Source organism: Hippocampus bargibanti, linkage group LG02 (assembly GCF_051943395.1).
Source record: "Hippocampus bargibanti isolate YZ-2025 linkage group LG02, ASM5194339v1, whole genome shotgun sequence".
NCBI classification, from domain to species: Eukaryota; Metazoa; Chordata; class Actinopteri; order Syngnathiformes; family Syngnathidae; genus Hippocampus; species Hippocampus bargibanti.
In genome coordinates this window covers 7897501-7909090 of record NC_142735.1, presented here as the reverse complement: position 1 = coordinate 7909090, position 11590 = coordinate 7897501, and the positions used below count along the sequence as shown (strand labels likewise).

Here is an 11590-nt window from a genome sequence, read left to right as displayed (position 1 = left end):
CGCTTTACACACACACTTTATGGGAACCAATTAAGTTCGTAAGCCGTGGTATCACTGTAGGTTTTTCATATTACATCAGATAAACATTTAAAGATTTTTTAAGAGGAAAAAGGAAATCATGCATTCTATCAAAGAGTAAATTTGAAGGAAAACATACAGTAATTTGAAACTTGATAGCAATACCATTTCTTTCTTGCCTTGACAAAAAAATTGAATCTGCTTTCACTCACATTGTTACTGTTTTTTTGGTCGAAATTCACAACCACTGGAATACCCGTCCGCCCTGTGATAGGCTGGCAAACAGTTCATTGCCCAAAGTAAGCTGGGGTAGGTATGCGCATGACCCATGTGAGGATATGTGGGTGTTTTTGTTTCACAATTGATCAGAAGGGAAAAACAAAGGCTTATTTAAGTATGTGTTTTCCTTCCTGATTGTCAAGAAAGGGAAGTTGAAAATGGATGACACATCATGCCACTGTGCCGGGGAAAATAGGTTGCCATTTCAGTGTACTCTATAGTTATACAAGAGTGTCCACATGAGTGCTATGCGTTATTTATTCCTGTCCATCCTGAGTCAAGGTAAGTCAATATTTGCTTGTTGTGGCTCCGTGTAGGTGCGTTGAGAGATGTTCACATTTCATAGATGTGATCCAGTGTCGTCCTATGCAGTTCATTCCGAGACTCTCAAAGTCAGTGGTCACGTAGGGCAAAATGTCACAATGCCCTGTGTGTATAGTGCCCAAGCTCATGGTCTCTTGAGCTTCTGTTGGGGTCGAGGAAAGGTCCCCACTTTTAAATGCTCCAACAAGATCACCTCCGCTAAAGATGGGGTGGTGAGCTTCATCAGTGAATCCAGGTACAAGCTCCTGGGCCACTTCAGTGAAGGAAACGTGTCCTTGACCATTCTGAATGCTCTACCTGGAGACACTGGTGTGTACGGCTGCAGGGTTGAAATACCAGGGATCTTCAACGACTACAAAGTCAATATATATTTGACTGTGGAGGAAGGTGAACATGTGGCTTCTTCCCTTTCAGCACTGTTCTTTGCAGCTACATTTATTGTCTGTCGCTCTCCTTTCTTTTCTGCTTAGCACAGAATTGGACATCAATTGTGGTCATGAAGATGTTCATATGGGCTGCTTCATGCTCACATTATCTCGAGATACACTGTGTAAAGTCTAGTTTTTACGAACTTTTTTAGCATAGTACTGTACTTTTTAAAGGTTAAAAAAGAGCCCTGTGATAGGCTGGCGATCAGTTCAAGGTGTGCCCATCAATTAAGCTTTTTGAGAGTGTTGAGTTTTGGTATTTTTTCCACTACCTCTCTGCAATTTTTTTTCCTTGTCAAATAGATCTGATAATATTTTACTTTACATACATGATCAGTTAAATGAATGGATTGTTAAATGTCAAAGCCTGCGACTTTGCACCGTTCCATTCTTTTTATCTGTGTTCAGCATTTTTTTCGCTTGTGTTTGTTTTTAAGCCTTACAAATCAAACTTCGCTCAATTTTTGTTTTCTTTTTCCTTATTTCCACAGCCCCGCCGCAACAACCTGTTACTCAAGTCAGTCTGTCAGTGACAGCTAAAAGACAACAAGGTGAGCGCAGTAAAACAAAAATCATTGGCATCATAGAAACATTGATCATTGATCGGCATGTGTTGTATTCATTCCAAGCCCTTTCAGAAGTGTCTGAATTTGAACATGCAAGAGGAGATGATTTGTCATTAAACAGGAAAGGCAGAACTGAGGTATGACTCTGGTTTTGTGGTTGTGACGAAAAATGACCAGAAAACATAATTTGGGCTAAATATTGCAGAACGCATCCTACACCTTGCATGTAAAGATTTTTATACTTTGCAACAAGCTCTATTTTATAAATCATTGCGAAAACTTAATCTACACTATTCACACATTTAGTAATTTAGGACAATGATTATAATTCAAAGGGCACAAAGCAATTACTGCAGGTTTTTGCTATATGATCGCACTGTATTTTACTGTCTTGAATGTATTTTGGCTGTTTCCTCCTATGATGCGGTTAACTTTCAATGCAGGAGGCATTCAGTGCATTCCAGCTAGTGGGCAAGATTTGCAGAATCACAGCAATTGTTTCCCTGACTGTCGTCTTAATCTCAATATTTATTGCTTGTAAGTATCATGTTGTAATTGTCGTTTGAAATATGTCTTGTAGATGATGTCAGACTGTTAGACAGGGCTAATGAATTCCTGTGTTCATTTTCTAGTAGCAGAGAAACGACCCCGGCCCCTTACGCATCGAACAACTTCAACAAGAGAGAATGTTTATGAAATAATTTAAACTTGCTTTTGCTCTTTTGTGTCTTGTTGTTCTTGTAATTGTTAAATGCAAAGAGTAAATACAACATTCAAGTCAACGTGAATATGATAGTTTTCAGAATATCTGTCACGGCCAAACTATAAACTACGAAAATCCCCCTTTGGGGATGGCCAGACTGCGAAGAAATCATGTGATATTCTATGGAGTTGAAGAGCCAAAATGTGAGGCAGGGAGAACTATTGGCTATGTCGCCGTGACAACACGTCTGCTCACAATGCCCTGAGCACCCAACAATCCATGGCTGATCAGAACTTTGTCATGTTGGACCAAACATGCGACTCACTTGATGTTGAGGCCCTGTGAATATGCGTCAAGTGAGTCCTTCAATGAAACGTGTAATATGGATTTGAAATAATATTTGTAGGAGCAGTTCTGGAACTTTTATGACACAATTTCTTCTGTACATACTTTTTCTGATTAATGCATTCTATAGTAATAATGTCAACTCCATGAAATTGCCTGAATAAAATAATCCACATTGTCATTTGTGCCATAAACTAGGCATGTAGTTTTATTTGTAATAAATATATAGTCGAAGTGCAAGCTTGAACGATTCAACTGAATCTGTAAATTGTAAAAAAGCTCTTCATTTCTCGTGTTTCATGTTATTTTGTGTATATTGTACAGTATATCATGCAAAATTAACTCTGTTTTTATTCCACGCAATTCATACGAAAGAGTTATCGGTCTCTGTTCCGCAATCTATCATTCTATCTATCTAATCTATCAAGTCATTTGGAACCTAAATTCAATGATCTTGAGATACATTTTCATTTTGTATTTACATATCTTCCGTGTAATCTCGTGGTGGTGACCAATGCAGATCAGCACCCACTTGTAGCTCGATGTGGCACCGTACGTTGTCGGTCAAAACAAATGAAAGAGACAATAAACTCTCAAATGTTTTTGCGTTATCCATTTTCTTACCTCGCTTCTCATTTAATCTACAGTTGATCTTGCAGCCGTTTGTAATAACCGACTCCAACATGCAATTACAAGCCATGATTAGTTGTTTATTAGCTTATCCTTTTGGCTGTTTATTTTTGGGTGCCAAAGAGGAAGTGTTGTCTCGGGTAACTAGACTTTCAGCTGACTAAAAGTCACACTCATCAGATCTCCCCCGAATAACTCACACTCTCAGCATTTGAGTTTCTTCAGAAATGTGTTATTTTTAGGAGAGATTGATTCTTGTACTGAAGGTAAAATGACTTTCCCTCCTAACTTCCATGTAGGCAGCATGGATTCACTTTCCACTCAGTGAAGCTGTGAACATGAGTGATAGACGAAACCCCTGTCGAGGGTGAAGTGTGCCTTTCTTCTGATGTTACAATAAGCTAATGATTAGGAGGGGAAAAGATGCCCATGCCCTCATGAAATGTATTTTATTTTAATAATAACCTGAATAAGAAATGTGTTCATGTTTCGCTCGCTTTGATAATCTCATTTCACTCGCGACAAAGCAACACAGCAGTGGTTGGCAGAGACCAGTTGTATGAGGCAGATGATAACTGTCTGTTCCTGTGTGTATGTCATTTGCATGACTTACATTAATGGGGAATAGCTTCTTAGAGCCAAAAGGTTGTATTGGAACCTTCTCCTTGTCAGCATTTGTAAGGTGCTGGTGGTGGTGGTGGACCCCAAAAAAAGCAGGCAGGAGGGAGGAACATTTTGACAAATTGTATTAAATAAAGTCAACAGTAACAAAATCTCAAACAGCAATGCCATCAGAACAGAAATGTCCAAAGTAACAACAACAACAACAACAACAACAACAAAAAAGAATAGAACATGACAAGCCGAAACAAACCTGACAGGGTGAAACAAGCAATGACCCGACACTGAATGGTCATGCCAGGAGTGCTTTTAACTGCCACTGATTAAAACAACCAACGCCTGTGCAGCTGAAGGTGTAGGGGGTTAGAAACGACCTCTGTTATTGTATGTTAGTCGATTAGACTACCAAGTCAGGAGAGGGCGCTACGCGCCTGTGAATGGAACAGAGGAAGGCGATGTAGGCTCAGCTCACACATGCGCAGTTGTCATAAATGCCGTTGTGTGAAGCTGATTAACACGGTTGTCTCGTGTCGTCTTTCCTCGTCGTTCACAGGTATTCAAAATAATAAGTGTTAGACATTCTCAAGATGTTAAAGTAATTGGGGACTTATTGGGCGATGCTAGATATGAAACCTTGTTTGTGGCTTTGATGAATATTTTGTGGCTTTGATGAATTTGGATTTTTGGATGTCAATTGTAGTTCCCAGTACAACACACACGAGCGGGCAGACGTGCATAAGCATGTGCAAATGTGGAGGATATATACAATGTATAGATGTTGAATGTATAGATCTACACATGAATGTATTCTGATATTGAAATTGCTGAATTGATGTTTTGATGAGTGGTCATAAATGCCGTTGTGTGAAGCTGATTAACACGGTTGTCTCGTGTCGTCTTTCCTCGTCGTTCACAGTGCTACCTGCCTGTGACGCGTTTGAACCGACTCAGGTACCCCCTAGGCCTGAGGCTGGTTACAAAGGCACAGAACTTCAGTGCCACCCGTTGGTCGGAAACTGAAACGTGACCCTCCTTGTAAGCGTGCTTCTATTAAATTTAATTTTCTTTTTATACTTTTTTTGTGCATGTTCTGTGTTTTCTTCTTAAGGGTTAGAGTCGTCCCTAGTGATGGTGAAGTGAAGCATAATGAAGCAATGAGGCTTTCCATCCAAATGGTTCACTTCTGGGCCAAAGCCTCATGACACTTCATTTATTCTATTGCGCCATCATGTGGGAAATAATTGTCAGGACAAAGAGAGTAATTAAAACGACATTGTTTTGTCATATTGTCTCTTTGCTGTCATATTATTTGTTATTTAGTTTTTTTTTGTTCTTTTGACTTCAAGACGGCGCCGCGAGAGTGGCTGCCTTTCCAGCAGCTCATGTACGTCTGTGTAAGCTCTCAGTCGTACAGGAGTGGTCCATCGATGAGAAGGTTTCTTCAGCCGTCATCTGTACAAAAGTGAAGGTTTCGGACGTTTCGCCTCCTATCCAAGAGGCTCCACCAGGTCTGGACATTAGGGATATATAAATGGGGCCGATACGACCAGTCAGACTTTAGTTCGCTGACGAAGCCTCTTGGATAGGAGGCGAAACGTCCGAAACCTTCACTTTTGTACAGATGACGGCTGAAGAAACCTTCTCATCGAAGCAGCTCATGTATTTTTTTTCTACTTTCATTCCTTTCATCACTTTGCTGCTGTGAAATGTAAATTTCTCCACTGTGAGACGAATAAAGGCATATCCAATCCAATCTCTGATTTTTTTTCAAGTTGACTGCACACACATCTGAGCCTTGGCACACCACGAGTCATTCCCATGATACTGTGACCCTGAATAGAGTAGGGGGTATAATAAATGGATGGATGCATAAATGAATACTGTTTAGTTTTTGTTTTTTGAAGAACAATCTCTCCCTTTTCGCCCCCTATTTTATACGAGGGATGTTTTTGAATGGCCGATCAGAACAGGAAAGGGTTCTGGAACATTACTTTTCCTGTGTTTTTGTAATTGCTTGTAAAAACAAAGCAAACATTCTTCTTCCAAAATAGGCCTACAGAGTTACAATTTGCAAAATTGTCTCAAATGGCCTCTTGGAGATGGATGGGCGCCCACGCAGCAGTCAATGCACTGGCTGAAATTTCCAGCTCCTATTTCAAGAATGACTGATGGGTTTCTGATTTAAGATTGCCTCATTTGTTACCGGCGAAGGCAGTCAATGTCACATTAGCTGAGCTCCAAAGTTTGTTGATAAGCTCCATTCCGTCTATTCATCACTTTAAAACTGACTGCCACTCCAAGGAGAAGGAACCAAAACCGCAAAGAAGGAAGCGGACCTCTTCCACATCCCACCTTGGCCTGCAAAACTGTTTGTGTGAGCACATCGAGGAAACCAGCATGTGACTAGTAAACTTGTCAGAGCTGCAATCTCTCGACAGTCCACTTTGATGTCCAGAACCAGGTGAATGAAGTTCTTCACTGAGCTGATGTTACCATGACTTACTTTGTCAGTCGATGTTTTAGTTTTTGTTGCATCCTCTGCCTTCTTCTAGGTAAGAAGAAAGGTAATATGTATTGTCATGTGTTTATGTTTCACTATTTTTTTACCTTTGCAGAGTGCAGCTTTGCAGCAAACGTCGAGATTAAAGTTGGGGCAGACATTACTTTACCGTGCCAGTATGATGCTCGATATTATGGCAAGCTGTCAGTGTGCTGGGGTCGAGGGTCTCTCCCCAGCAGGGGCTGCGCCAACCAAGTCATCAAGACAGACGGAACATCTGTCACCAGCAGATCTTCAGAGCGCTTTCTGCTCATGGGTGACATCGTGGAGGGAGATGTGTCACTGACCATCAGACACGTTGTGGAGAGCGACTCGGGTTTGTACGGCTGCCGTGTGGAAATCCCAGGCTGGTTCAACGATCGCAAACATCAGATGAGATTGACAGTGGTCCCAGGTGAGAGCCAAATTGCTGTTTATTGTGCTGTTAAGTCAGGGGACAAAAGTACTTGCACTATGTACTTAAGACAAATTGTACAGTTGCTCTGGTACAGACATAAAGCTACTGATTTAAGTCAGGTTGAATTTATATATAAAAACTGATATAACCAAAGAGTCTCAAAAGGATTCACTGTCTGCAAACTTCAACAAGAAGAACTCTGGTTTAAACAGCTCATCCAGACATGGCAAAACTACTACTACTACTACTACTACTACTACTACTACTACTACTACTACTACTACTACTAGTACTACTAACTTATTAAAATATTAAACACACAATGATTCAACTCCTTCATTAAAGTAAACCATAAAAATAAAAATAATAATAATAATTTACTGACTCTGAAATGTATTTGAGTCAATTATCCAGCACTTTAAAAAATTTGGTTTAACAAAAAGCAAAACACTTTACCTCCTGTATCTACTTATATCACGCAGAAGTGGAAAAAATACTGGTCGTACTATTCAGAAATCCATGATTGATTACCCCTTTATGTAATTGTTAACCTGTTTTATGTTGTATGGTTGAGAAAAGAACCCATTTGTACAAAAAGAAGTTTATCAAGTATTCATTCATATATTCATTCATAATCCGAACGCTGATTCCTCACGAGGATCGCGCAGAGGCGATCTCAGCTGTAGGCGGGGGACACCCTGAAATGGTTGCCAGCCAATTGCATGGCACACAGAAACAAACAACCATTCATGCTCAAACTCACACCTAGGGTAAATTTGGAGTGTTCTCGCAGCCTGCCAAGTATGTTTTTAGGATCGGTGATTGAACCCGTGGCCTCCGCACTGTGAATTCAGTCCATGTGCTAACCACTTGACTACCGGGCCACTGTAGAGAAAGTACAGTGATCAAAATTAAAACATTGTCACAATATGAGCCTATTAAAGCACAATAGTTGTTTTTACCAAGTTTCTTCTGTCTTTCAACCATCCATGAGGAACATCCCGGTCAAAAACGGTCAGAAAATGGTGTACTGTGTCACCAAAGTGACGGCAACCTGGTTGTGATTGCATACTGAATATCAATTATATGTCTTTAGCACAGCCTGATGCTCTCCAGGTGGAGATGCAAGAAGTCAGAGACAGAACTGTCACCGTCAGCTGGTCTCATGTGTTTGATGGTGGGAGGCCCATCAAGTCCTACAGGATTGACCTCAAGAGCAAAGAGGGTTTGCCACATCTTTGGAGCATATCCAATCATTTCATTACAACAGTGTCTCATTTCATAATTGTGTGCATGTTATTTTTTTCCTGCCACACAGCTCTTTGGGATAACGCAGTGATAACTCATATGTCAAATCCAAACCTGACTCGGGTCACTCTAGTGGACTTGCGGCCAGCTACGTACTACAACCTTCGCATGTTTGCAATCAACAGTCAGGGCATAAGTGATGCCAGTAATGTTATCACAATCGCCACAGAAGAAGCAGGTAGGGTTGAAAGTTACAAAGTGACATTTTTTATTTTATTCTTGTTTATATTACCGTATATTACCGTTGTCCTTTCATTTCTTTCTTGCTCAGCACCTGATGGTCCACCCCTAGACGTGCGTCTCCAAGCGTTCTCATCCACGAGCATCAGATTGTCTTGGAAGGTCATTATTTTTGGTAGCTTATAAAGCCCATTTGACATACAAAAATCCCACAACAAAAACAGGTGGATTAGTATTTTAAAATATATATACACTATATATATTTTTTTTTTGTAAATTTCTACTCTTTGAAAATATCCCTGTGATTTGTTGGCAAGATTTTGAAGTCTCATTTTAGGTAGAGTTGTTGCCAACTACCTATTGTGTGTCACACTTTGATGCCATTTATTTTGACTTTTTGAAGGGCTTGAAATGATAATGATTTTATAATGAGTGTTAACTATAGCCTCCTAGGGCCGACCTGAGAAATGGTGTCATACAAAGTTACAGCGTCAGCTACAGAGAGTATGACCCTGTCGGGAGACATTTCAAATGGTGGCAGCGTGTAAGTGTCATGGCCACAAGGCCGAAAGAGAGCCTCCTCCTGAGTGGATTGAGGCCTTCTACCCAGTACAGTGTGCTGATAATGGCCAAGACCAACGGAGGACTCGGACCTGCATCTAGTGCACCCCTCTGCTCCACTTTGGCTGAGAGTGAGTTATTATAGATTTTTTTTACCGTAAATGCACAATACTGTGTAACACTAAAAAGTATCATTACACTTACTAATTATGTGCAATTATCAGTGTCTGAAACTCATGACAATTCTGAAAAGTTGTCTGCCCAGCCACAAAGTTGCCTGCCCCATTTTTCACAACTTGAAACACAATAAGACGACTAATCGCAAAAACAAAATTGTTGCGAAGTATAAATGATTTTTTTAAATTAAAGATTGCTTAATTTATGGTAAATATCTATTGCTGAAGATTTTACTCCAATTGTTGTTTGTCGTCATGGTACACAATGCAATCTTTGCGTTGCGTTGTCTGCTTGAAGCCACGCGGACTCCTGTTTCAAATTAACAATTTGCATACTCTGCATCAGCAGCCAATCAGAAGCCTGTTTCGTACTTCGGAATATACCGTGACTCTAAAGTGTACTTGAGAGTTTTGAAAGTCGCTGAGAAAGAGGAGTCCACGTGACTTGTAGCGGCTAGCTTGTAGCTTTTGCTGTATTGAACAAAACAAACATTTGATTTGAACAAATTCTTTTTTTCTTTTCTTGAAGTTGTCGGCCACCCGGGCCGGCACGTTTTGAAAGTTGTACGCCCGACGTAAAAGTTGTACGCCCCGGGCCACCGGGCAGACGTTATTTCAAACACTGCTAGTATACATGACTTTATAAGGGTGCATCTTGAGAAATTGGCATGGCATCAAAAACTCTATTTCAGTAAAAAAGTAAAACTCAGAATTATGGCCCTATTCTCTCATGTGCTTCATTCAGAAAAGTTGTGCGGCTGCACGCTTTCTCCCAGCGTCTAAAAAGTGTCACTTATTCACTTTCATGAAATGTACGCACTCATGTTGAAGCATCCTTGGCATCTGGATGTAACGCAAACAAATCCGTCAGTGCCCACATTCTTTCATACTTAAGCGTTTTTTTTTTTTTTTTCTTGGGGCCTCCACACTTTGGTGGCTTTACTGAGTTCTCGCGACTTTGAATGCAAGACATCACATTGCACATTTTTAGTGTCCTTATGACATGAGATTTACAGTGAATAAGTTGGGAAGGACAATCAAGCGGCTTGGGCAGTAATAACATGAGAATTATTTGGTAAGTGTTATTTAATGAATCAAATTGTGTGCTTTTCACCCTCACAGCCAATTTTTATGGACAGTCCTAAAATAGCATTGATGACCTGTAATTTAACGCTGACGAAAGCGTGGTCGAATTAACAATAACAGAGTAACGGACTGATGACTGAAATGCTCAGCTTGTCTGAAATAATTATCGACTGATGAAGATGGACTGAAAAAATTAACTGAACAGTCCATCACTGCAAATAAAAAGAATTTTCTGTTGTTGTGTCACACTATATTATAGCTTTCTTAATCCATGTGGCTATGTTGTGACTAAATCCAAACATCATGTGCAAAACTGTGTGATGTTTTGCCTTCATCCAAATCAACTGAAGAATGAACCTTTACAGAATGTACACTTACATTTTGGATACATAATGTGTATTTGGAATGAAGGTGAATACAAACCCCATTCTACGACAGGGTTTTTGAGTTCTGTTTGTCAAGAGCCGCTGTGCTGCTTGATTTTCCATCTCTTCAGACCGCAAAACACCAGATTCAAATAATCAGAACTTCCGGATGAGAAAGCCTCTTTTCAAATGATCAGAATATCCTGATCGGATGACTTTGGTGAATTGCACTATGGAGAGATACAAAGCGGGTAGGACAGTGGCCCTTGCGAAACAGGGCTGAAGACCCCTGACTGAAGAAGACGGGAACATTTTTCACATCCATAAGACTGCACAAGTGTGTGTTTTTTACATTTCAAACACAAAATTGACTTTTAATATCATCTACAAAATAATTACGAGTTGGACTTACTTCTTTGCAGCTCTCCTAACATCCACCCAGGGAACACTCAACACAGTCTTCACATGGCCGATGTCAGACACCCCAAGGTTCATCTCAGGTATTTATGACACACAATGGTTTCATAAATTGGGAAATGATCAAAAAGTTACAACACAATTTTCCTATGCAACCCAGAAAATGTAATGAAGAAAAGGTATAGTGTAAGTATAGTTCATTCTAGTAAGACACTAGTATTAATAGAACAATTCTGACCATAACAAGTGTAAACCAAGTTAAAAATAAAGACATGAATTATTGTGCAGTGTTTTTTCTGTGCCTTAACTTTTTGAGTATTTCCAAGCACGCTACAGTTCCATATTCTTTCCGGTTGAAATCTATGTGGCTCCTTCTCTTTTTGATTCACAGATGTCACAACAGCAGCAAATGTGAATGTCAGCACAGACAGTGCTACAGGTTTTTCCTCAGGTACAACATGAGTTTCTTTTGCAAGAAATCAAATTCATGACCATCCAGAATCATTGGATTCATACTAAATGTGTTTTTCCCCAGTTCTGCCAGATCCTCCTGTTGTTGAGTTGAAAGAGGTTCGAGACAACACAGTTTCTCTCTGTTGGACTCCTGGCTATGAAGGAGATGCCCC

At 40.1% G+C, this 11590-nt stretch overlaps 2 protein-coding genes across 8 annotated transcripts in view; both read left to right on the top strand.

Moving 5' to 3' along the window:
• The first annotated feature begins 439 nt into the window (after positions 1–439).
• Positions 440–5335, top strand: LOC148901416 (hepatitis A virus cellular receptor 1 homolog). 7 transcript variants are annotated; one of them, XR_016117831.1, is made up of 7 exons: positions 440–579; positions 655–1008; positions 1541–1600; positions 1679–1752; positions 2059–2152; positions 2248–4949; positions 5023–5335. XR_016117831.1 is itself a non-coding variant. In XM_089016891.1 (6 exons), the coding sequence occupies exons 1-6, from the start codon at positions 537–539 to the stop codon at positions 2319–2321; spliced, it is 696 nt and encodes a 231-aa protein (XP_088873017.1). In that variant the 5' UTR covers positions 440–536; the 3' UTR covers positions 2322–5335. The 7 variants fall into 7 exon arrangements, 6 of the variants coding, with proteins under 6 accessions (XP_088873017.1, XP_088873004.1, XP_088873038.1 ...); XM_089016891.1 differs by having other exon boundaries at positions 2251–5335; XM_089016878.1 differs by having other exon boundaries at positions 2248–5335.
• A 993-nt stretch (positions 5336–6328) lies between these two features.
• The window catches only part of LOC148901415 (protein sidekick-1-like), an 8135-nt gene continuing 2873 nt past the window's right edge, over positions 6329–11590 (top strand). The window contains exons 1-9 of the mRNA XM_089016866.1: positions 6329–6466; positions 6530–6868; positions 7968–8096; positions 8190–8357; positions 8451–8521; positions 8805–9051; positions 10970–11047; positions 11356–11415; positions 11500–11590. The exon at positions 11500–11590 is cut by the window's right edge and continues 38 nt beyond it. Of these exons, the coding sequence (XP_088872992.1) occupies positions 6409–6466; positions 6530–6868; positions 7968–8096; positions 8190–8357; positions 8451–8521; positions 8805–9051; positions 10970–11047; positions 11356–11415; positions 11500–11590 (1241 nt within the window). The 5' untranslated portion in view covers positions 6329–6408. The remainder of the gene's footprint in view (positions 6467–6529; positions 6869–7967; positions 8097–8189; positions 8358–8450; positions 8522–8804; positions 9052–10969; positions 11048–11355; positions 11416–11499) is intronic.